General features: G+C 44.8%; 1 protein-coding gene across 1 annotated transcript; it reads right to left on the bottom strand.

Moving 5' to 3' along the window:
• Window positions 1–2885: 2885 nt before the first annotated feature.
• Window positions 2886–18759, bottom strand: CPOX (coproporphyrinogen oxidase). The gene is made up of 7 exons (XM_004606828.2): window positions 17858–18759; window positions 15683–15826; window positions 15319–15429; window positions 13865–14006; window positions 11543–11761; window positions 5309–5413; window positions 2886–4293 (listed from the first exon to the last, which is right to left on the bottom strand). The coding sequence occupies exons 1-7, from the start codon at window positions 18318–18320 to the stop codon at window positions 4206–4208; spliced, it is 1272 nt and encodes a 423-aa protein (XP_004606885.2). The 5' UTR covers window positions 18321–18759; the 3' UTR covers window positions 2886–4205.
• Between the last annotated feature and the right edge of the window lie 8159 nt (window positions 18760–26918).

Raw genomic sequence — 26918 nt, 5'->3', positions numbered from 1 at the left:
GCTTGAGCGGGCACCAGTAACATCTCCATTATGAGACTTGTTACTGTTTTTGGCATGGAAAAAGAGTAAAATATTTTAAATGTGGGGTTCCAAACCATATTTGTGGCAGGTATAATATCTCTGATCTTGAAATCAATTTCTAAATGAACTTTGAGACAGATAAACTGAAAACTTTACAGACGAGGGTTAAAATAAAACTACGCAAGACAAAGTCTGATACTACAATGTATTGGAAAAAACTACTGAAAGATAAAGATTAGGTCATCCGTGAGGCAATAGGCCTTATAAATCTGAAAAGATTCACCTTAGGTATTTTGAAATGAATATAGACCATTTTGAGAGCAGTAGCACTGTATCACTGTCATCCTGTTGTTCATCCATTTGCTCGAGTGGGCACCAGTAATGTCTCCATTTGTGAGACTTGTTGTTACTGTTTTTGACATATCGAATACGCAACGGGTAGCTTGCCAGACTCTGCGGTGCGGGTGGGATACTCTCGGTAGCTTGCCGGGATCTCCGAAAGGGACGGAGGAATCAAACCTGGGTCAGCCACGTGCAAGGCAAACACCCTACCCGCTATGCTATCCCTCCAGTCATAAAGATAAAATGTGCTGAAAATCAAAGTGATTATATGGGGCCCTGACCCTGAAAGAGCCGCCAATATGGCAGAGTTGGGAAGGTCGAGTTAGGAGAGGCTGCTATGCTCTTCAAGTTCCTGGAGCGAGTAGACACCATTGGGCTACACTAGCACACAAGAGGGATGAGTGGAGATGTTACAGTACCCACTAGAGCAAATCGATGAACAGGACGACAGTGATACAGTGATACAGTGATATGGAAACACAGTCCTGGACTTCCCAGGTATAAAACCTTTAGTCCTTCTCCTACACACAGAGGGCATAAAGCAACAAAAGAAAGCTAGGCCACACTGGATTGGTAGGTGATATTTTTAATCGGCAAGGGAACTTTACTACAAGATATTGTCCTGGATGGCCAAAAGAAAAGTTTTTTACAACCCACCCATTAGCCTTATAAAGGCTTTAACCGTCTTCATTCATTCATGGATGCCACATGAATGGCCTCAACGACACATCTCACATTTCTGCAAGGCTCTACATCTTCAGAGCAGTTTTGGGAACACATCATCTTGCTTGGGAACACATGATGATAAGCTGCAACTGGCCTGGCCCAGCTAGGTCTACCAGGCTGTCCCATTCTTTCGATCCACTTCCCCACAGATTAATTTCAAAGAATTGCTTGGAACTAGCATGGAAGGATGGGCAGGCAGACATTAGCTCCTGCCTCAATAGTTCTTAGATGCCTACAGTATGGTCTTCTTTCCTTTCTATTAATTAGTTCTACTGAAGCACACAATCTTCAACAGAATAAAATTCCCTTAAGTTCAATGAGTTCCAATAGATGTTCAATAAAATGAAGTAATCACTGACCTATCAAGGTAGGAAACATTACCCTCAAAATATGGTGGGCCTGTGGGGGGTGGGGGCCAGGGAAGGGGGCAGGGAAAGTGGTGGCAGTGGTATACCCAGTGGTGCTTAGAAATGTCCCCTAGTGGATCTTAGGGGACTGTTGTGCAGTCTGGAAATTGAACCCTCAGTGGAGGGGGATGCAAGGCAAGTTCCATGACACCTGTTCTGTCTCTCCTTCCCTGTTGGAGTTCTTCCTGGTGCAGCTCCCTGACCATCTTGGCTGCTGGGCTGCCGGCCCTGCAAAGGATGAGCTGTGGTCCGGGAATTGGCATTCCCTGGTGATTAACAGAGCTCAATGGCCTTGCAATGGCCAGTGGTCAGAGTTTGCAATTAGGGATCGCCAACACCTGTACTGTCCATAAAACTACTTTCCTACTTCGGTGTTAATGCATAGGATTCCCATGACCCCTCAAGACATTCTGTCTCATCTAGCCATGTAAACCATAGAATTCACTTCCTCTTCCCATCTCGTGATCTGCATGGCATGTGCCCCTTTCTGCCCCTTCACATACCACTGTCCTCCCCAGCTTTGGCGTAAGACTACAAGTCTACAACCCACGGGGGTGACTTTGCCTTGCTCATGCTGCGCACACAAACCTTTGAGCATTTAGGGGCCTTGAAAACTGTCTCACATTCCCAGGGTTCAGTAGTCACTGGGTAAATATTATTTTAGAGCCATAGCCCCTAACAAGCAGTTACCCATCAGCTTTCCATCACTAACATTTTCATTTTTCATAGATTTTCATATAATAACCCATATGAATACTGTCTGATATCTGATATTTTCCACTTGACAGAATACATTGATAGTCATCCATGCTGATGCATTTGTCAATAGTTGTTTACTTTCACTGTTGAGTTTATTTTTTTGGCAAGGGGTGGATGAAGGTTGGGTAACACCCAGTCGTGCTGGGGTCAACCACATAAAAGCAAGCACCTGAACCTCTGTACTATCCTGAGACCTATGGACAGAGTATGTTTACTCATTCTCCTGCTGATGGACATTTATGTTGTGCCTCTTTCTTGCTGCTGTTGTTCTGTTTTGTGAGGGTAGTCACACCCAGCTGTGTTCAGGGCTTAGTCCTGGGTTCTCCGCTCAAGGATTACTCTTGGTGGTGCTTGGGGGGCCACCTGTGATACTGAGGATTGAAGCAAAGTTGGCTGCACGCAAGGCAAGAGCTTAAATCCTGTACAATATTTCTCCGGTCCTATTACATCTCATCTTTTGCTATTACAAAAAAAAATGAAAATTTGAATGTGAAACTTACATTTATTTTCCTTGAGTAAACTAGGAATGAAAAGCCAAAGTTTTACCATAAAGAAATACTTGTCTTCCCTGTACCAAACAGCCTGAAAAGAATGAAAGTTTGAACGGGAAGAATGAATACAAAATTCCTTTAGTCATATTTTATGATAAAATTTATTAGTGAAATTTTTAAAACTAAATTCATATATTTTTCAACTCTACAGTCACACACAGTCATATACATTCAACACATCACAGAATAATGCTTGTTAATATGTAGGAAAGTATGATTCCTTAAATACTTCCATGCACCATTAGTAAAATAAAATATTCATATTATATGAAAAAAAGTTATATTAAGAATTCTATTATAATTTGTCCTTTTTTGGCTTTATGGCCACACCCTGAAGCTACAGCCAGCTCTGTGCTCAAGGGTTGCTCTCTGTGGCAATCAGGGTACCATAAGCAGTGCCAGGGAGCAGGCAACAGTTGGCTGCGTACAAGCCAAATGCCGCAACACCTTCACTATCTCTTCAGCTCTTGAATTCTGTCTTAAGGATTGCAGAATCTCTTATTTAAAATGAAGATAATTTTCATTATCTACCTTCAAAAATACATATTTATAAAATGCCTACTTTCATCTCATTTCCTCATTTCCCAAAAGAAAAGCATTTCCTAAATTCACAATACTTCCTAGTCTGAAATCTAAAGTTTAAATACCAGACTCCAGTAAGCTTTCACATTCAGCATTACAGAGAATCTATGACAAATTGTAGTTGTAAATAATCAAAATTACAATTAGATGTCCCTTTTTTAGATGACGACTATGTCACTACAGTGTAACTACAGGAACTCAATTGTCACACATGCAGAGATAAGGAATCTGAAGTGTATTTTAAATATTCTTCATTCTAAAAATGACTTTTACAATAGTAAGATCTTCAAAGAAACAAAGATTATGATCAAAGTGACTATATAAATGACAAAGTAAAACTTTTACCATCAAGTTACTTGCTAAATTTACTAGTTCTGAGTCTTATACTCATTTCATTAAAGAAAATAAAATTGCTCCACAACACATTTTTTCGGAGGCAGAAACTAAAATGCTAAAAAATATATGTAACACAGAATAACAAGACATTTCCTGATACAAATGATGTTTAGACTGCTTTAACTCAATACTTGGAAATACAATGACTTATTTTGTAAACTAATCACATAAGGTGATTCTAAAAGTCTAAATGTCCTATCAACCAAATGACTGACAACATGCCACCACACCACTAAAACGCATCCTATGTAAACTTAGGGTACTTAAAACACATTAAACACTTAAAACCACTTGCCAGGAGATAGTGGGCCCCAGTGTAAAGACTGGAAATCTAAGGCACAGATAGGGAAGTGACACAGAGTGGCACCAGACTCAGACAGCAGAACAGGAAATCATATGTGACCCAAGGTCACTGCCTGCATCAATGCACCCAGTCCCTTGGGTGTCGAAGAACTTCCAGGATTTCAGCTTCTTTGGAGTTCTCTGAGGGTGAGTGCATGTACTCCCATCTGTGCAGGTACAAAACAGAAGCAAAAAACATAATCATGAAAATTATAAATGGCACATGCACACCACTTAACTGAAAAATAAAATATTAAAAAGAACTTGTACGATGCCTCTCCTTGTCTCTGATTTGCCTCATGTGTCCTGCATCCTCTTAACTTTATAAAATATGTATGAGGGGCCAGAGCGAGAGCCCAGTGGATCCTACTTGCCTTGCACATAGCCAACTCAGTCTGATCCCTCCCCCAAGCCCCAGGAGGGATTTCCATGGACAGAGCCAGGAAAAACCAAAGCACTACTGGTGTGATCCAAAAACCAAACAAATACAAACAAAAACAAAATAAAATATATTAGCTGCTACAGGAATAAAGTTTCTTAATCAGTCTAGTAAACTTGCACTAATATTATGATCCCAATCAAAATAAGCTTTTACTCTAAACAACAATTTAGCAAAATACAGAATCACAGTCTATCCATGGGCAATTTTTTTTTTAGTTTAATAGTTATGCCTTTAAAGTACTAATTTTTATTTATTTTGGGAGGTAGAGTGGAGGGTTTCAGTCACACCTTGCAGTGCTCAGGGCTTACTACTGGTTCTGTACTCAGAGATTACTACTGGTGGGCTTTAGAGGACTGTACTGATGATAAAGCTGGGGTCAGCCGCATGCAAGGAAGCGCCTTGCATCCTGTACTGTACTCTCCAGCCCATTCTTACTTTCTTAACACCAAAAAACCAATCATAGATCTTTACACCACTAATTTGTTGCTGCTGATGCTGTTTCAGCAGTGCCAAGAACTGAAGCCAGGACCTCACATGTGCAAGGCAAATGTTCTACATTGGGCCTAACACTGATCATGTAACCCCTTAGATTAAGTCGGTTTTTCTTAATTGCACTGTCATTTTTCTAATGCAAATCCAAATCCAAATCTTTAGGTGAAGACATGTGGGGTGCTCACAGCCTTAGACTGTGGGGTTTATGGGATGGAGGAGGGTGAATAAGAAGGATTCCTCAGTCCTACCTGGCAGTCAGAGGTAAAGACATCAAGATGCTCTCAATCCTGGAGCCGGGAGTGAAGAGCCCAAACTTCGTGCCCCGATCATACAGCAGATTAAATTCTACATACCTGAAACAAAAAAAGACAGCAAACAGATTAAAGGTCAACAGAGTCAACAGGAATCTTGATAATCAGTTCACAACAAATACATAAAGGGGGACTTCTTCGGGTGACCCCCCCAACCACCACCCCCACCCCCACCCCCTTCCATCAGCTGGGACTGGCACGGGGAATACCAGCCCACAGCTGCGTTTTCTCCATCTGGCTTGGATAAATAAAATGGTATTCTCTCCAAGGAACAATAGCACAGAGATCCAGCAGCAACACAGAGCAGCCCCAAACAAGAAGGTTCTTCTCAAAAATAAACAGAAGAGACACAAAGCTGAGAACACAAAGGAGTAACAATTAAGAGAGAGCAAGGCTGCACCAAAAGGTCTCTGCCACCAGCAGCGTCGTCCTGCTGTGTGTGCAAAAGGCAGTCACACAGATACCACTGTCTGCTTCTTTTGAGATGTTAAGGCAGGTTAAACCTGGGTTTTGGTTTTTTTTTTTTTTTAAACCAATACAGTATTTGGGACTGGAGCGATAGCACAGCGGGTAGGGCGTTTGCCTTGCACGCGGCTGACCCGGGTTCAATTCCCAGCATCCCATATGGTCTGTGAGCACCGCCAGGAGTAATTCCTGAGTGCATGAGCCAGGAGTAACCCCTGAGCATCGCCAGGTGTGACCCAAAAAGAAAAAGAAAAAAAAATACAATATTTGGGGGCCGGAGCAATAGCACAGCGGGTAGGACGTTTGCCTTGCACGCAGCCGACCTGGGTTCAATCCCCGGCATCCCATATGGTCCCCCAAGCACTGCCAGGAGTAATTCCTGAGTGCAAAACCAGGAGTAACCCATGAGCATCGCTGGGTGTGACCCCCCCAAAAAATTACAAAATTTGTAAGGTTTTTCACACTGATAAGCTCAAATGCCAAATAGAAATTTAAGTGTCCCTCCCACACCCAAGGTGTCTGATCTGAAAAGTAGACTTGACAGATTTATCTACTCTGGCCCTGAAAAGTGATCCTAAAGCAAACTGCCTGAAAACACTGGGTTTCCATGACTACAGGTGGGAAGTTTTCCAGGTGTGGTTGTGATGTTTGTTTTGAGGCAAAGAATAGAGACTCAACATAAAGACTGAAGGGTTGACAAACAGGACAACAAGATCGAGCAACAGTTGTCAAAGGGAGGGCCAGAGCAACCGTACAGCGGGCCGGCATTCACCACGCATGTGACCAGCCCAGGCTCTATCCCTGACACCCCCTATGGCCCCCTGAGCCTGCCAGGATTGAGTCCTGAGCACAGCCAAGTGTGGCCCCAAACCAAACACCAAAAACACTGTGAAGAGAACATTCTGAAGACTAAGCCCCAAACTCTAGAACGTGATGCAGCTGAAAATATACCGTCGCAGGCTGGAGAGACAACTCAGAGCGGGGAGCACATGCTGGCCCCGACACCACGTGGTCCTGAGCACCTCCAAGTGGTGTTAACATCACTTTCTCAGCCCTGGACATTTCGGAGTGGCCTCCTCAGGCAGGACTGCATCACCAGGCCCAACCCCTGAAGCATCAGCCTTGTACCACAGGGGGGAAGTGTCACTCTGGGCCCCAAGCACCACTGGGAAGGTTGCCCAAAAAAATGGACTGCCATCAAATAATTTATGTTATGTATAGTAAACAATTGTTTACATCTTTTTTTTTAAAAAAAAAGCTGCAATGAGGATGTGGGCAGATTGCCTGCATGGTCCCCTACCCTGAGTACAATCCTGGCAGCACTACTGTTGGAATCATTGGTTGCAAAACTGGATTGTGCAATCCCGGCAAGAATCACAGGTCAGTGCGTGAGCACCACAACACGCACACGAGCCCAGCAATCACTGAAACCGAAAGAGAGAACCAGGGCGATCACTGCAGCAGCGGGATAAGGAAAAGGAAGTAGGGGGGAAAGAAAATTTTTGAGGGGGGGAATAGAGGGCAGGAGAGAGAGAGGGAGGGGGGAGAGAGGAGGAGGGGGGGAGAGAGAAAGACAGAGACAGAAACACAGAGAAAGAGAGAGTAAGAGAAAGAGAAAGCGCCCCTTTATCAGACAGCAGAGCTCCTGGGGCCCTTGCCCTCGGAGTGAGCCATTCCAGAGTGGAGACTTCCCTGACGAGAACGCGCTGGTGCTAATGTAGATGAGGTGTCAAGCGATTAAAAGTAACATACTGATACTGACTGTGATACATCTACTGCTGACATTAAAGTAGCTAACAGCATTAAAATGAACTCAGATAACTTGGTCTTGCTATAGACTGATTAGAATCTTAGTAAAATATGGTGGCTGAGATGTAGTTCTTAGTTTCACACTTTTAAGAAAAGTAGCCTTAGCACTAGTTAAAATCTAGCTTGGTATATTAGCTCTCCGTTAATTTTATTTATTTTATATTTCTTTATAAGTATTTATATTTATAAATTTATTTATTTACATTTATTTATTTTATATTATTTTACATTTTAATAAAAATAAAAAATTTATAAAAAGGAAATCATTTTGATTACAAAAATAAAAACATATTTTATTTATTGTTTTAAATACTCCTAAAATACTCTTCCCAACTGATTCACATCTGGAAGCAAAATAGTACTTCAATTCTCATTCTTCTACATAAAAAAAATAGTCTTTGGCAACTTACATCATACTCGTGAATCCCTTTCTCACCCTCATCATTTATCATTGAATGGATTCTGCATATTAATACCCACTTACTACCCTCTTGGGTCCACTCCAAAAGACAACCTAACTGAAGCTTAACTTCTTCCTCACCGAGACCATGGGTAAGAATTTCTGTCTCCCACCAGCTTTTCACCCGTTCTGAAACAAGATATACAAGAAACAGCTGTGGTTCTTTAGCTTAAGTTCCATTTTTCAGAGCCCTTGTCTGTAGTTCCCTAAATGAACTTCCTCTGAGGTTCCTGGGCTGCCTTTTCCCTCAGTTTTGAGTGAATGGAACCCTTCCCCCCACACACACTCCCTGACACCTACCAGGTTTCACCTTGCTGTGGCCTTTCTCATCCTTTCTATACCTGAGTTGTCTCTCAAGGACGTGCGACATGATGAACTTGAACCCTTCTCTTCAACTGACCTATTGCCTAAATTTTATTTTATTCTCTCTCTCTCTCTCTCTCTCTCTCTCTCTCTCTCTCTCTCTCTCTCTCTCTCCCTCCCTCCCTCCCTCCCTCCCTCTCTCTCCCCAGATACAACAAAATGACAGTAAGCTAATAAGCTAAAGATCACTCACGTCTGTCAAGAGGAAAAGACTATAAACTGAATTTCAACAACTGGGGGGACACAGTCAGAGCAGAGGGCAGGAGACTGAGGGGGCAGATGAGAGCTGATGATGTCCAAAGGGAAGCGGCCAGCTCCGCTGCGAGGGAACTCAACTGTGGGGCAGGGGGTGGAAGGTGACAGAATAAAATGTGAAGGGTACAGATAAGGGTTATGAGTGCGACGTGGTGCTGATGACCGAAATGAAAGCAAGGTTATCTCATGCCCCAGAATTGACTGCCATCTTCAGGCCCAGAGATAAGGGTGGTAGGAGGCAGCTCTGAGGAACAGTCAAACCACACCACAGGAAATTAATCTAACGGCCCACACACTGCCTAACTCAGTGACACCTGGCATACACTGATACACACAAATGGAATTTCCACAAAGCCTTGTTATTAAACAGCTTTAAAAAAAAAAACCTAAAATATATATTACATATTCCTATGTCTGAGAATTTGCAAGATTTCACCTAATTAGTATGCACAAAACCCGCCAACTTCCCATGCAGAATTAGAACATTGCACTTTCTGTAGTTGTGAATGATTCTCTTGGGTCTGTCTTCCTCACCGAAGAAGTTGTGAGCTGCATCAAAGCAGGTTCCTGACACACTCACCTCTACAGCCACGGGGCACACAAGGGGCAAGTCAAGTGAAAGAAGGAGGGAAGGGTAAAGGTGTATTCGACAAATCACCAGGGAACAACAATAATCAGAGAGAGAGAGAGAGGGAAGGAGAGAAAGGGAGAGAAAGGGGGGGAGTAAGGGGGGAGAGGGAGACAGAGGGAAGAAGGGGGGAGAGGGTGAGGGAGAGGGGCAAAAAGAGGAGGGGACAGAGGGAGTGAGACAGGCAGGGTTAGGGTTAGGATTATAGGATTAGGCAGGGACAGAGGGAGAGGGAGGAGGGGAGAGGGGGTGGGGGGGGGAGAGAGAGAGAGAGAGAGAGAGAGAGAGAGAGAGAGAGAGAGAGAGAGAGAGAGAAGCAGCTGCCCCAGAGGCAGACTGAGGGGTGGGGGTGATGGGAGGGAAACAGGGGACACTGGTGGTGGGAAATGTATGCTGGGGAGGGATGGGCATTGGAATACTGGAATACTGGAATACTGTATGATTAAAACCTAATCATGAACAGCTTTGTAACTGTGTATAACAGTGACTCAATTTTAAAAAAAAAAAGAAATAAAATAAAAGAGATGTCTAACGAGAGCTTACTTCTCATTTTGCCAACTTAATAAACAGGGACTAGAGAAACACACGCAGTCATAAGAAAGAATAACCACAGACACTTGTCTTTAGACTTAGAATATTTAAGTTGGTCTTTTGCTTTTTTTTTTTTTTTTTTGCTTTTTGGGTCACACCCGGCGATGCACAGGGGTTGCTCCTGGCTCTGCACTCAGGAATTACCCCTGGCGGTGCTCAGGGGACCATGTGGGATGCTGGGAATCAAACCCGGGTCGGCCGCGTGCAAGGCAAACGCCCTACCCGCTGTGCTATTGCTCCAGCCCCCTAAGTTGGTCTTTTGGAGGGTGGGGACGGGCGTAGGCAAAAGTCCATAATCCTGAGTCAGAGAGTAGAAAGGAGAAGTTTTGGTATGATCCTGAACAGGAAATTCCACCTGGCTGATAAGACGGTGGCCGGAGCCAGCAGAGTACTAAGAAGCTCATTCCGAAGAAGAGCCTCTGGCCACACCCTCAAACCAGCTTCCAGCATAAAGCAGAGCCGTGGCTCAAGGGCTGTCTACACTAAAGAAACAAAACAAACATAACTTCCTTTGTGCATAAGAAAAACCTTGCAACCTGTTGAAGTCACAAAGACCCAGACCTACACCTGAGAAATCTGATTACCAACGGAGTAATCTTGTCTTTCTGAGAGGAGGTTTAACACCTATAAGTGATGTTATACCAATCTCAAAGGTCTTGGAGAACATGAGGTGCAAAATGCCAAACACACTGGTGGGTGCACAGTCTGGACTCCACACACGTGACCAATGCCAGGAGGGTTGAAATGAGTATTTCCTTTACAGTGGCTTCCATGAAACTTAGACGTTTTTAAAAAGGAGTCATCCCAAATTTATGAAATAGTGAAAAGATTCTCCCATATCTTGGTAGAATTATCCAGAGAGTATTGCTAGAAGACTAAGAGAAATCAGCTGAATTAAATTCTGCATATTTAAATTACTCACTGCCTGCTACAATTAAACACATTACTTGCCAATGCCTGAGCACTTGCACAGCAGGCAGAGCCGTGCCTAGCACACCGCTGACTCAGGGACTGTGTATATGATCCCTGGCACCCCATATGGTCCCCCGAGTCCAGTCAGGAGTAAGCCCTGAGCAGACAGGTGTGGCCCCAAAAGAAACAAACAGAAAAATTAGTCCCTGCCTGCTGCAAGGCAGTACTAAACAAGTAAACTTAGCATTTTTCCCCCTCCTGTCACTGTCACTGTCATCCTGTTCGTGGATTTGCTCGAGCAGGCACCAGTAACATCTCCATTGTGAGACTTGTTACTGGGGTTTTTTTTGGCTTATCGAATTCGCCACGGGTAGCTTGCCAGGCTCTGCTGTGGGGGCGAGATACTCTCAGTAGCTTGCCAGGGTCTCCAAGAGGGGCAGAGGAATCGAACCCGGGTCAGCCGCGTGCAAGGCAAATGCCCTACCTGCTGTGCTATTGCTCCAGCCCTTTTATCCCCCATCTTACATAATACTTTTACTTGATAGGCACATAGTTATGAAAAGACTCCTACGAGTATGAAGCCAAACATTGCAAAATATTTAGCCAGGCGGGCACATCGCCCACAGCCAGCACAGCTCCCGCATGCCCCTCCGGGTGACGCAGGGGCACGGGCTTTCCGGCCACTCACCGTCCCCGCCGCAGCTGCTGCCACAGCTTCTCCTGGGGGGTGAACGAGTCACGGCAGTGCTTCTTCACCAGGGGAATGTAAGAAGGAACCACGGCCTGGGCACAGCTCTTCACAAAGCCGAACACCTCCTCCTTGGACGGAGAGTCCAGGTCATCGAAGAAAATCCCGCCGATGCCCCTCCGCTCTCCTCGGTGGGTGATGAAGAAGTAATCGTCACACCTAAACAAACCGGCAGCCACAGGCGGCGGGGAAAACAGAGAGACATGGCAATCAGAGAAAGCTCCGGCTGTGATGAGTGCCATCCGACTGCCCTTATTTTTCATCTCCCAGTAAACCAGGGATTTCCTGCAGCTATCACCAGTGTAGAACATGCAACGCAGAAAAAGAACACTCCAGCCTGCAAAGCGCCAGGTGGCGTAACTTCTCTCTCAGTGTCTCCCAGAGGGAGTGGGCGAGTGTTCCCGGGGAGGCTGGAGCCCGGGCGGAATGGCCTCTAGCACAGTTAGACGGGCACCAGCGGGACGGGAAGGGGAAACTGAAGTGAAGGAAGAGAGTTCCAGCAGGGAGCTAAGTGACTCCCTTTCCTGAAAAGAGGGCTGAGGGCCAGTATGTTTGAGACCTCTAGAGAGGAGGTGGAATTCTGAGAACGCATGTGAAAAGACAAACAGCAAGGGTGGGGCATTGCTTTTTAATTTATTAGTGAATCACCGTGAGGGAGAGGTACAGTTGCAAACTTATGACCTTTCGTGTTTACATTTCAGTCATACAGTGATGTCTACCCATCCCTCCACCAGCACCCATGCTCCACCACCAATGTTCCCAGTATCCCTCCCGCCACCCCCACCCCACCCCGCCTCGCCTCTGCAGCAGAAGAGTGGGGTATTTCTTAAGGCAAGGGGCACCAATGTTTTTGGAAGGGGAAGAGGACAGGAAGGTAGAAAACGGGACTGCTCTGTAGCACGCCTGCTGGAAGAGGGGTCTTCAGACAGCTTAAGCTGCCCTCTGTGGGTGAGCTCACAAAATGACCCAACTTTGCTGGAGGTTTTTTTTTTTTTCTCTCTGTAGCTCATAGAACAAGTCTTTCAAGAAGTAATTCTCTAAGAGCTAGATTTGAGAAATAATTTAACACTGTGGAAATAGTCTTTCTGATGATCTTGATAAAAGTCCCTACCAAAGAAATCACCTGTATAAGGGCCCAGAGCACTAGTAGAGGAGTTAAGGCACATGCGTTGCATGCAGCTGACCCTTGTTCAAGCCCCAGCATGCAAGGGTAAGCCCTGAACACTGTCACGTGTGGGTCCACCCCACAAGCCTTTCCTTGCCCCTCCCCTAAAACAAACACCTGTAGAAACAATCTAAACCCTATTTAAAATGTTATCTTAAAAAAAAAAAAAAAAAACTAGACAGTGAGGGCACTTGCCTTGCAGGAAGCCAATTGGGTTTGATTCCCAAAACAAAAATCAAAGAAACACCTAGAATGTTTAAACTCAAAGAAGAAAAAGGAAAAAGCAACAGAGGCGAATCCTGGAATGAATGCAGTGGTACAATTCACATAAGAATTGTTGGCTTTCCTTCACCTGCATATTTTGTTAAGAAGGATAAAGCATATTCTGAGCAAGGTCAGGCAGGCAGCTTTAATTTAATCACATCACAAAATCTCTCTTCACAAGACCATGAATTCAATAAATTAAAACTAAAAACTGACCTATATCCTCTATATCTCATTTATACTAAAGCCATCTCAGGCACTGGAAAGATAGGACGGTGAGTAAGGCAATTACCCAGATTCAATCCCCCACAAATGGTCCCCAAGGCTCAGAACAGAGTGACCCCTGAGCACAGACAAGAGTAAGACCTGAAAATCAGTGAGTGTGACCCCAAACTAAAACAAAAAGAAAAATATTTAAAAAGTCTCAGTAAATGCAAGAAGAGGAAACCAAATATAAAGGAACTCTACCCCACCAACCCTGCTCTTGGAAGGACGCTAATTTGTGAGACAAAAAATAAATAAGACCTTGCATGTTACATCCCTGTTACCGCAGTTTTCAGTAGTATTATCTCTCGAGACAGAAGTTCAGAGAATTTTAAAACTTGCATGTTTTCTTTCTTTTAAAGTCACAGTCTCCAAAAAATCAAGGAGAATAAATGAGCATTTATGGTAGCACTACAAAAAGTAACTTACTAAAACTGGTATTTTACTCTATAGGACAAAGAAAAAAAGTCCAACCTTCATAACCTCAAGTAACGTGGTAACTGCCTTTGGGATCTACAAATGCAGCAGAATAACTTTCAGATTCATGGTCATCCAACACCTTTACCTACCATTTTTTAAATTTGGGATAGAGATCTGTACCATGCGGGTCACAAGCCTCCTTTAGAGTTCTGTGAAAATGCACAGCATCCTCTTTGTTCAAGTATGTTGGAGTGAGGTCACAGCCACCGCCAAACCACCATTGCTTGTTACCTGCCAAATCAAGACATGACACTAAGGCAAACTTCACAGGGCCCTAGTGCTGTATTACCGAATTCAGCTATCAGCTTAGTTTACGAAACCAAAAAAATTTTAAAAACCCATGAAACTGGACTGCTCTGAATGGCCGGTAAGGCTTAGGGAGAAGCAAAAAAAAAAAAAAGAGGTAAAAGCGCAAAACAAAAAAGTGAAAGTAGAATCAGGCAGGGAAATGATATCCACAGCGGCAAGAGTAACCAAACACCTCACAGATGGGACAGGCAGTAGATCTCAGCCTTGGAGAGAACCACAGGTCAAGTTTTTTAAAACTATGTTAAGTCAAAACTTAAAAAACAAAACAAAACAAAAAAAATCTATACACTCCTGAGCAGATTCTGAGGTTCCCTGTATTTGGAACCATTCTTTTCCCTTTCCTCTCAGCAGCATTCAAACACTTACTGGGTGGCCAGAAACGTCAAAGGGCTGGTACATACTTTGCAAGCAAGAGTCCTGCTTCTATCCCTAGCCACGACAGAGTCCCCAGAGAACTGCCACAAACAGCCCCTGAGCAATGCACCCCCACCATGACATGCGCTTAGTAAAGTCTACGGTTGTCAGTAGTCGTTAGCAACTTTTATGCAGGAAGAAATGAGCCAAACTGTGTTTTCAAAGCAAAAAATACGAAGACTAAATGCTTTATCACTGTAGAGACTGCCAAGGAGCTCTGATGTGGGGTCCCAGTTAACTGAAGACACAGAAGGGCATAATGGCTCAACTGTATCCTCACTTAAATCCACAGGAAATGCCTTGGTGACAAGCAAAGTTACGTATTTAGAAGACAGTTTCCAAAATCAAGGATTCCATTTCAAATTAACCTTACACATAAAGTATTCATGAGGATGCCAAAAATCTGTGGAAATGAATATCTGCAAAGAACCCTTTCTTGCAAAAATCATTCCTTCTGTGTAAGATGCCTTGACTGTGCCCAACCCAAGTTCAATCCCCAACACCACGTATGGTCCCCCAGGGTCGACCAGGAGTGACCCCTGAGCATGAGTCAAGATGTAAGCCCTGAGCGCTGCCAGGTGTGGCCCCAAAATAAAAACTTTATTCTTTCTGCCTGGGAGGAAACCGAGGGACCTTAATACAGTCAGTACCATTTTCACATCTAATGTATAATCCACTGCACCCGCCAACGAATAAGTATTCAGAAGCATCCTGAAAACCCCACATAAAACTGTATTTATTCTTTCTCCCTTTCAGATGTTATACCCTTCAAATACATGTTTGGTACACTAATACACTCTATAGTTCCAGAGACCCTTACCATCAGCTTCTTCTACTTCAAAGTATCGGTAGTTGAAATGAATGGTAGGAGCGTGAGGATTCTTTGGGTGGATAACAGAGCTCACTCCCATAGCAGAAAACGGCAATTTACCTGGAAAGTCAAACACAGACCATATCACCTGGCTTCACGCAGATGAACTTCAACATGCATTCTAGATCAAGTTTCCAAAGGTGCTTTCTAAATGTGTCTTAAAAGAGAACTTCAACCATGAAAGTGTTTATATGGAATACACTCTAAAATTCTTTTCTATACAATCGATATAAGTGATACTATTTTAGAAATAAAATGGGGGGAGGGGGAGCTGCAAGGACTATTTAAAGGTTCTTGAAATTGTCTGATTTACCATCTTTAGTCTTCAAAATTTTCCCTCTGCTTCTCATTTGTTTTGCTGCTTCCTCAGAAAGATTCCCGTGAACGACAGAAATGCTTACGCCAGCTTTTTCAAAAACGTGTCCATCCTGAAGGACACAGCTGATACCCCCTCCTCCTGTTTACAGAAACGGAAAAGGAGAGAACGTGAGGGCATGTGCAAAACTGTCAACTCACCTACACAAAAGGGATGGGATTCAGAACGACATTTTATTTCCCACATCTTCTATAGTAGCACTGCATTCGGGTTCTTAAAGTACAATAACATTCGCTAACTGGTTTAGCTTTATGACACTGGCGACTGACAGCAGGGACGTAACGCCTCACAAAATCTTTTTTCTATATTCTTAGAACACCACTAAAATAAATCCTGGAGCATTTTCCTCCGATCCTCCTATTCAGAACGGCTTGCACTAGTTAAGATATACGAGAGAAAGCTACCTGCTTTCAGGCTTTTTCAAAAGCAGGAAACCAGTGGGGCAGGAGCCATAGGACAGCTGCTTCGGCATTTGCCTCGCACACAGCCCACCAGGCTCGATCCCCAGCATACAATATAGTTCCCCCCCAACCACCGCCAGGAATACTTCCTGAGCAGAGCCAGGAGTAACCTTTGAGCATCACTGAGTGTGGCCCTAAAACAAACATACTGGAATGCCAGGAACAAGAAAAAATATAGCCGTTCAGGCCTTTGCAGTACATGTGGCCAACCCAATTCAATTCCCAACATTACTAAGAGCAACCCCCAAACACAGAGCTTAGGCACCTAAAAGTATGGCCCACCTCACCCCTGCAAAAGATAAATAAATGGGAATAGCGCTATGTAATGTGTTCTATTGCTGACAAATTTAAGAGCTTCATAAGCAGCTTTTCTCGGTCTCTATTTGCCTGTTCTTTATAGGCAACTTAAAAAAAAAAACAGCATATATTTGAATGCCTGGGATTTGAAATTAAGCTGAGACACATCAACAGCCAGTTATACTACAGGGACTTGTTTTGTTATTTTTTAAAACACAGGAGTAACCCAGAGGGCCTGTATTTCATGAAGATTCACAGAGAGCTCATTCACTGTGTTCAGAGCTGGTGCAGCCATCAAGACCCAGTACAAGCCTGTCCATTTCAAAGGAGAAACTGCAGCTGCGGGTGGTGAAACACTACATTCAAGCACGCACAAGTGGCAAGAGGCCCAAACAATCTGTCTTAACGACGTTCCATTTAGGGACAGTATTCCAAAAGCTCCACACACTCTCATCTCACCCTGAATACTATTCTCATGTTATTTCTAATCTCATTTCACAGGTGAGGAAACAAGGAAACAAGAGGAACCAAAAAGCGAATTAATTAATTTCTTAGGGTCTCGCCACTCTTACAGCGCTTGAAGTTGCGGCCTGGTTCTGTGGTCTCCACTCAGAAACATTACAAGAGAGAAAACGCTAAGAAAGCCAGACTGAATACAGAGGTGGCAATTCCACAGCTCTAAATCTGATGAGAATGGCTGTCCTTATTCTCAAGCTGGGAAAGTCAGGAACCCTCCCACCTTATGATGAACAAGATACTGGACTTCATTGCATAGACAATAACGGCACGATGAACACAGGCAATTAATTTTTAGTATGGAAAGGGGGTGGGGCGGCTTGTTTACAGTTTGAAGAAAGGATTTTTCCCTAGCAAAAAAAAAAAAAAAAATCTGCTGCAATGCGGTAGCGCTACGAACATGCCAATCAAGTATATTCTGTGTAACGTGGGAAAAAGAGGAAAGAATACACGACCATCCCATCGCCAAGACAGGAGAATGGGTGCATGGGTCCACAAAACTGGATGAAACAGAGGGGGTAAATCTATGCTCCAGTGCAACTTGTTGCACTCACGGGCTTGCGGGCTGCACGTGCCCTAGACTTGTATTTTTAAACGCCGTCAGAAAACTGCGGGGATTTTTGAACCGCGCGGCACCACCCTTACAGATAGCTGGGTCTGCCTCTGCAAACGGGCCGACCCCTCTCTGCAAACCGCTCTTGGGCGTGCACCGCTGGCACGACCCTCCTAAAGTCGCGTCGCGGTGGGAAGCCCTGCGCGCCCGCCCGCTCCATCCCCGGGCGAGACGCCTTCCCGCGGCCACCTCGCGCCCCCCACCCCCTGGGGCCGACCTGCTCACCTTCCTTCCGCTCCCAGCGGTCCACCGAGAAGCGGGCGCCCCCATCGACCTGTGCCAGCGCCTGGCACACCTGGGCCTGCGTCTCCAGGATCAGCAGCTCCATCCGGGTCTTCATGTCGCCCGGCCGCGCCCGCAGCTCCTGCAGGTCGGTCACGGGCCGGGCCATGAAGCGGCGGCAGCGGCGGGCCAGCTCGTCGTCCTCGTCCTCGGGGCCCCGCGGCCCCGGGCTCCGGGACACCATCTCGGCGCGCTCCGCGTGCCCGAGCGCCGCGGCCGCCAGCCCCGCCAGCCCGGCCAGCGCCGCGGCCACCCGGCCGCCCCGCAGCCCCGCGCCGCCGCCGCCGCCGCCGCCGCCGCCAGACACCGGGCCCAGGCCCAGCGCGCGGCTCCGCGGGGGCGCGCACCACGCACGCAGCCCGCGCCAGCACGCGCCCGCGCCCCGCCGGCCCAGGAGCCCCGCCATGAGCCCGCGCGCTCCCCGCTCCCCGCGGCCCGCGTGCGCCGCCGCCGCCGCCGCCGCGCGAGCCGGAACCTTCGGGACGGGAGAGCCACGGCCCACTCGGGCCCCGGGGCGGCGGCGGCGGGCTGGCGCGCGCGGGGCAGGCTGGGAGTTGTAGTCCGCGCGCCTGTCGCCGCCTGCAAGGGCGCTGCCCGAAGATAAGGGCCGACCCCGCGGGGGCGCGCGGTCCCCAGATGGGCGAGCGCTGGGCTGGGGGGCGGGGAAGGGGAAGGCGTTTTTCCTGGAGGAAGAGAACCTGCTGCTGAGAAATCTCCTCGGCTCTGCGCTGCCGTCTGCTGCAGGGAGCCTGGAGGGTGAAAGATAGGGCCAGAAAAAGCAGAATGGATGTTGCAAGCCACAGTGCCCAGAAGCAGAGATAGAGAAAGAGACAGAGACAGGGAGAAGAAAAGCGCCTGCTATAGAGGCGGGCTGTTGGGGGTGGCGAGGAGGGGTGATGGAAGGAACCTGGGAGACACTGGTGCTGGGAAATGTACACTGGTGGAGGGGTGGGTGTTGGAATACTATATGACTGAAACCCAACCATGAATAGCTTTGGAAGGGTCTATCTCACGGTGATTTAAATTTTACGGAAAAAAAAAAAAGAAAGAAAGAATAGGGCCAGAGATCACCAACCCCCAACACACACTTTCCTGTAATGCTACACGAAGTAGTTGTTTCTATTAAAAATATTTGTATAATACAGGAGGGTGGTGTGTGTGTGTGTGTGTGTGTGTGTGTGTGTGTGTGTGTGTGTGTGTGCTGTTTGGGACAAAATGGATGGAGGTTTGAAGGGATTCGTATTAGTTAATATTAATATGAGTCTCAGTATCTGCACTGCAAGCCATAATGCCCAAAAGTAGAGAGAAAGTAAGAAGGAAATTGTCTACCATAGAGGCAGGGTGTGGGGTGGGGGTGGCAGGAGGGATACTGGAAACCCTGGTGGTGGCAAATGTGTACTGGTGGAAGGATGAGTGTTCGATCATTGTATGACTGAAAGTCAATCATTAAAGCTTTATAACTCTATCTCACGGTGATTCAATTAAAATTTTTAAAATATTATTATGAGTTAATATTAATAGTTTAACAGAGCCCTGTTTCCTGGGTAAAAGTATAAGTGTCACGGCTGACGGATCCTTTAGGACTTTAGGGTTGCATTAGGACTACAGGATGGTTTTTGTTTTCAGTAATGGATAATAATACAAGTCGAGGGTGTTGGAGGCACGGCAATTGATTTCACCACATCCACGTCATAACCAAGTGCTGCCATGAAACTTCATAGTGATGGTGGAGATCCGATGACCCCGTCATCATACTTTGTCCAGTCACTACTGCATCTGGGCAGCTGCCACATGTGGAGACAGGGTTAGCTCTGTGCACCCAAGCATGCTTGGTTGCCTGCTAGATTCAGTAAAGGTAAAGGCCTGGACTTGAGAAGCGAGTTTACTGTGTTGGAGAAATAAAACGCTGGCCTCCGTCTGCTCACTGAGAGACTCTTTAAGGTGAAAGGCGTTGATAAGAGCTTTCATCCTAGGAGCGGTTGCTGCCTCTTGCAGTTCCCTGTGGATGAGGTTTGCAAGGTCCTCGTGGGGTTAAACGAAACTCGTTAATGAAGAGAACACTTTCTGGCCATTTACTTTCACCCACCCCACCCCCTGAAATCTCCCTTCATCATGGATGTTTCCTGTGAAGATCCGTCGTTAGTAGAAGATAAGCAGGGCACAGACCATTTTCAAGCATTTGCTCAGTTTGATAGCCTGGTGCACTTGAGCAAACCATTAATTTCTGGGTTTCCATTCCTTCCTCCTTTGGCCTCTTTTTTATATCAGCAAGGGTGAAGGTAGCTGGGAGAGAGCATCACCCCCTGTGGTGCTCAGGACTTACTCCTGGCTCTGCTTTCTGCAATCACTCCTGGTGGACTCAGGGAACCATATGGGGTCCCGGGAATCGGGGCCAGGTCTGCTGCATGAAAGGCAAGCGCCCTATCCTGTGTACTATCATTCTGACCCGCCGCAGTCTCTGTATACAAAAGCCTCTCTCTTGTTTTTCCATGAACTTTCTAGCACCCTCTTTACTTTCGCCTTACTGAGCTATCTTTAAGAACCGAGGCCTGGTCACTCAGTATCTCTATGGCAAACCACAACACCCAAAAGGAGAGAGAGAACAAAAGGGAATGCCCTGCCACAGAGGCAGGCGGGGTGGGGTGGGGGGATGGGAGGGGACCAGGGGAGGGATCCTGGGATGAGTGGTGGTGGAGAATGGGCACTGGTGGAGGGATGGGTACTCCATCATTGTATAATTGAAATGCAAACAAGAAAATTTGCAATTATGTAACTGTACCTCACAGTGATTCACTAACCCAAGGAAAAAAAAAATAGAACCAAGGCCTGGTTCGTGTGAGTTAAAATTATATCTCCCAGCATGGCCCAAGTGATACTTAAAGAGCAGAATCATATCATCAGTGCGACTCAAGAAACTTCAAGTACTGGATGTGAGAGATAGCACAGTGGGTCGGGTGTTCACCCTGTGTGCCCCCCACCTGGGGCGGATCCTGACCCGGGTCAGTGGAAGTGGTGGTGTCTGTTTGTTCATGATTCCCAGGTTCTGCAACATTTTCAAGAATGAAAATATTGAATAATAAAAGTTGCAAAGTAGAAAAATTCATTGGAAAGTAGAAAAAAAAAGAAGCTCCTCAAGTGGAGTGGAACTTAGTATAGGACTAAATTAAGGTAAGAGAGTTTTGTGTAGCCTTTTAAGGGCTCCTGGCATCCCTTATCAGTTGGCAAGTATTTATAAATGGTGCCAGAAAATTACAATAATGTCTAGCTGGTCTAAATCTTTCTGGGCATTTTTGCCCCTTATCTTGGTCTCCCTGTCAGCCTAGGCTCCAGGACCGAGTTTTATGGTCCTGAACATCACTATGACCGTTGGAGCAGGACTTTGGGAATGAAATATGTGAGGTCAGTGGGGAAAAGGTGGCAAGAGGAAATGAATCTTCTAGGCCTAATTGCCAATTATCTCTGTTTCCTTTTCCGTCAACCTAGACTCCAGCTCGCCCGTTACCTTAGTTTCCCTGTCAGGGTAGGCTCCAGTGTAGAGTTTTATGCTCCTGGGAAGCCCCGGGAATGCTGAGACAGAAACCTGGGGGGTGGAATGTGTGTCAGGTTGACTGGAGAGAGACGGAACATCTGGAATGGAGACACTGTGGCTTTCTCTCTCACTGACAAGGGGGAACTAAGGCTTCCTCTTTCAATCCTGACATCCTATAGGGTCCGCTAAGCACCTCCAGTAGTAATTCCTGAGTGCAATTCCTGAGAGCCAGGAGTAAACCCTGAGCATCTCCAGGAGTGATGCAAAGAGAGAAAGAAAAGAAAGAAAGAAAGAAAGAAAGAAAGAAAGAAAGAAAGAAAGAAAGAAAGAAAGAAAGAAAGAAAGAAAGAAAGAAAGAAAGAAAGAAAGAAAGAAAGAAAGAAAGAAAGAAAGAAAGAGAAAGAAATTCCAAGTATAAGAAAGCTAGTGGGACAAATAATAAGTTTGTAATCTAGCACTGCACTGTTGTCCCGTTGTTCACGGTTTGCTCTCACGGGCACCAGTAACGTCTCCATCGTGAGACTTGTTGTTACTGTTTTTGGTATATAAAATACGCCACCGGTAGCTTGCCAGACTCTATCGTGCAGGCAGGATACTCTTGGTAGCTTGCCAGGCTCTCCGAGAGGGACGAAGGAATCGAACCCGGGTCGGCTGCGTGCAAGGAAAACGCCCTACCCGCTGTGCTATCGCTTCAGCCCAAGTTTGTAATAAATTATAAAACTAAATAAAAGGTCAAGGTCGTGGTCCTCATCCTTTCTTGAGCCCAGTTTTATGCACTACTTTATATTGACTGTTTTCTCTACTAAAGAGATTTTCCTGACCCCGCTACAGACTCAGGAAGTGGGGGTATCAAAGCTTTTGTGCTTCCCAGAATCCTTATGAATTCTTTCCCTCTACTTCCCCAAGCCTTGGTGAGCAGAACTGAGCACAGAGGGGACACTGGGCTTAACCTTCTCTAGAGTCAGAAAGGCTTGGATTTCATCTCTCTGATAACTTCACTGTCTTCTAATGATACTCAAGCATGCAGACACACAAATTCCCACTGACCTTACCAAACTGTACTTTAGCTTCACTAATCATTCTCAAACTTTGAAAACTAAATTTACAAACGAGATCAGCAAAGACTGGGTTATGTTTCTCTGGGGTAGATACATAATCTCCAGCTAATGATTAATACTATTAACAAACGTGTGTTTGTCTTGGCACACTTCTTTTTTTAATCAGAAAAATCTAATGGGAGTGGTGATACTGAATTAAGCAAGCTGAAATTGGAATATTTTAGGCTTGAATATTTTTTTTGTTCTAGAATTTGTATTTCTAAACTGTCCTTTTGAGTGCAAATGTCATCTTGGATTGTTAACATAATTGGCTCTCAAAGCTAAATATAGTTTAAATAGCCAATGAAAGTTGTTATTTCTAACTTGCTTTATCTTGAACTGAAATGATTTTTAATTTGTTATTGGTCTACAATATTATAGAATTTCAGTAAAATAGCTTAAGATATTCTTTATATGCACACATACAAACACACGCATACACACACACACACACACACACGACTTACTATATCCACCATGGAAGTTCTTTTGCTGTTCCACCCCCACAAATGACTCCTCTACTTCTTCTCACTCTCCCTGGACTTTTCTCCTTTACACCATAGTTTTTACTACTAGAGATGATTTTTGTTGTTTCTTACCAATTAGTTTAGTTGCTTATACTCCACATTTGAGTGAAACTATCCAGTAATTGTTTCACTTCATTACTTATTCCACTTATCACAATCACCTCAGTGTCCATCCAATTTGTTCCAAATAGCATATGACTTTTTTTATTGACAGAGTAGTTTTCCATTGTATATACATATACCACAGACCCATCCAATCATCCGCATTATCCAGTGTTCTGTTGATGGACATTTTAGTTGATCCATATCATAGCTATGATGAATAATTCTATTAAGAACATAAGGAAGCAAATGTGTTTGTTTTTACAAGTGTGTGTGCCAGGTGTAAGTCTATTTTGGAATAGATTCAGGTTTTTTGCCTATTTTAAAAATATTGAGTTGCTTGGGGCTAGAATGATATAGTACAGCAGGTAGGTCTTGCACACAGCCAACCTAGGTTTGATCCCTGGCATCTCACTTTGGCCTCCAAACACTGTCAGGAACAGTCCCTGTTCCAAACATCCCATTTGGCCAGGAGTAAGCCCTGAGAATCACCAGGTATGCTCCCAAAACAAAGTAATGAAGGAGACTCGGTTGCTTTTGTTGTTGTTGAGTTGTGTGAATTATTTATATACATTTCAGATATCTACGCCTGTCAATTGTATATACAAATAAATCTCCAAATTGTTAGACTATAGTAGTTCCAGTTGCTGTGTAAAACCTGTTTAATTTGGTATAGCCCCATCATTTACTTCTATTACTGGCTGACTTGAATTTCCAAATACATTTCTGATATCAAAGTCCTAGAGTTTATATACCCTGGATTTTCTTCTAAGTTTTTTAAAGTTTGGGCACTAGTATTTATCTTTAGCCTATTTTAGAGTTAATACTTGTATATATATATATATATATATATATATATATAATTATCTAAATTATTCTCCTCTTTATTTTCCTCCTTTTTTTCTTGCATATGACAGTTTCTTAATTGATGTAATTTTTTAAAAAATGTTTTTCAGAAAGGTACAAATTCCATCCAGATGTTACAGAAGGAGATTTTAAAGGGGAGAGTCATGATGCCTTCTCTTTTAGTCTTTTATCTTCTCCTTTAGTCCCTCCGTAATTCTAGCCTTAAGTGATATGTATGTGATATCTGGAGTTGCAGCAACCACTTTGTGACCAAGATTATAGAAGTCCCATTTTTTTTTAAAAAAAAATAAGAACTGTAGAATAGAAGGAGATTGTATCTCAATGATGTTCTTGAGCAGAGGCACCAATCCTGAGATGCTTATATGTAGAGTTCTCGTTATATGAGATAAACAAAACAAAACAGAAGCTAAGGCAGTGTTTGTCAAACTTGACTTAAACTCTTGACTTAAACTCAGACCAATATTTTTTCCTTAGCTATTAGAAATTATTAAAGATACAGTGCAAGGTAGCAGCAAGGGTCCAAAGGTGACAATGCAAGGATTGAGTCACAGTTGAGGTGGTGGGGGAGGGGCCTTGAGGTCCTTGGAGGATGCACAGGTGATGTGTGTGCTGTTGGATTTATGTGCCTGAGAAGTCACCATTAACAGTGTTGTAAACCACAGAACCTCAAAAAGAAATTGTGCCTTGATGACTTTTTTCCTCCTATGTCTTAAGCAAAGGCCAGAATCTGCTTCCAGAAATGATGAAGTTGAATGAATGCAGAGGGAAGTAACAGCCCCTTTAAAATACCATAGTTTCATGGTAGACATGTGGGCCAGGAGAACAGACCCATGGGTGGAAGCTTGCCATAGGGGTTGGAGGGGGGACAGTTAGCACAGAAAAGGGACCACCATGATAGTTGGGAATCATCATTCTGAACAAGAACTGAGTGCTGAAAGGAGGTAAAGGGCTATTCATGATAACCTTTCAGTACTTGTATTGCAGACCACAATGTCCAAAGAGAGAGAGAGGGACAGAGAGACAGAGAGACAGAAAGAGGTGGGAGGGAGGGAGGGACAGGGACAGGAAAAGAGAGAGAAGTTAAGTGCCTACATCTAGGCAAACTGTGGGGGAGGGGTGGCAGGAGAATGAACACTGGTGAAGGCACGGATATTTGAACACTGTATGACTGAAACCTAATCATGAACAACTTTGTAACTGTGTATCTCATTATGATTCAATTTTTTAAAAAGTTATTAACAAATAAATAAGACACCTTAGTTTCCCTACAGATTCCTTGAACTTGTGGTGTTAAATGATATGAATGGACATGTGATCTAAAGAAGGGTGAAGGCTCGAGGCTGGAGCGATAGCACAGCGGGTAGGGCATTTGCCTTGCACGTGGCCGACCCGGGTTCAATTCCCAGCATCCCATATGGTCCCCTGAGCACTGCAAGGGGTAATTCCAGAGTGTAGAGCCAGGAGTCACCCCTGTGCATCGCCAGGTGTGACCCAAAAAGCAAAAAAAAAAAGGATGAAGGCTTAATGGGTACATTGGTGAGACACATGCAGTGCTGGAATGATCTCGGTTCACAGGGAAGAGTTCTCAGAACAGAAGGATAAAGGGCTGAAGGTTAGAAAAGAAGGCAACAGATACATAGAGCAACAAAGGGAACCTGAGCCTTGGAGTCTCTAGTGCTATGTCACAGAAGCATGGCGGGAAAAAAACATCAAAGATTATTATCAGTGGGCAGAAAACTGTTCTTACTGCTCAGAGTTTCAAATGCTGAGGAAAAATGTTGAAAAATGATAAATTTGCTACCTGTCTTTGAGATAAGAACTTCAGAAAACCAGACCAGATGGAGTGGCAGCTACGCTGAAACCACATATAGGATGAGGCTGGAGAAACAGTACAGAGGGCAGAGGGTAGGGCATTTGCCATGCATGTGGCCAACCCAGGTTCGATTCTCAGCATCCCATTTGGCCACCCGAGCCCACCAGTAGTGATCTCTGAGCACAGAGCCAGGAGTAAACCCTGAGCATTACCGGGTATAGCCCCCAACCCAAAAATAAATATTTTTTAATGAAACAATATATAAGACAATAGTACGCACCAATGCACTGTCATCCCATTGTTCATCGATTTTGCTTGAGCAGGCACCAGTAACGGCTCCGTTGTGAGACTTGTTACTGTTTTTGGCATATCAAATATGCCACGGGCAGCTTGCCAGGCTCTGCCGTGCGGCGGGATACTCTCGGTAGCTTGTTGTGCTCTCTGAGACGGACAGAGGAATCAAACCTAGGTTGGCCGCATGCAAGGCAAACACCCTACCCGCTGTGCTATTGCTCCAGACAATAGTAATCAAGATAAAAATTATGAGTTTGATTTTTGTTTGAGCAGGTTCATTTGTTTACTGAAGGGAGTGAGACAACAGAAGGAAGCTATATGCAAGAATAGGTACCAGGGAACCCTAACTCCTGGGTTTGTTTCCTTTGCCCTTCTTCCCAAATCATATTCTCCATCCTCCATTCGGTACAAAGGAGAACAACACGAAAGGATTAGAGTCAGGGATTAATCTCTTAGGGGCTGGAGAGATGGGACCGTGGGTAGGGTATTGGCCTTGCATGTGGCCGTCCCAGGTTTGATCCCTGGAAGACCATATGGTCCCCTGAGCCCACCAGGAGTGATCCCTTCGCACAGAACCCGGAGTAAGCCCTGAGCATCACAGGGTGTGTCCCCCAAATGAAAACAAAAACATAAAGGGATTAGCCTCTTTGAGTTTAACTTCATCCTACCCAGCTCCCAGTAGGCAGTCTACCCTCAACCCTCAACTCGCTGCAACTAAAAACATTAGGAACATTGATATTTCAAGTGTGTGTTTTTAAATTTTACTTTTTAAAAA

Source organism: Sorex araneus, chromosome 2 (assembly GCF_027595985.1).
Source record: "Sorex araneus isolate mSorAra2 chromosome 2, mSorAra2.pri, whole genome shotgun sequence".
Classification (NCBI taxonomy): Eukaryota; Metazoa; Chordata; class Mammalia; order Eulipotyphla; family Soricidae; genus Sorex; species Sorex araneus.
This window is presented reverse-complemented; position numbering and strand designations above follow the sequence as displayed.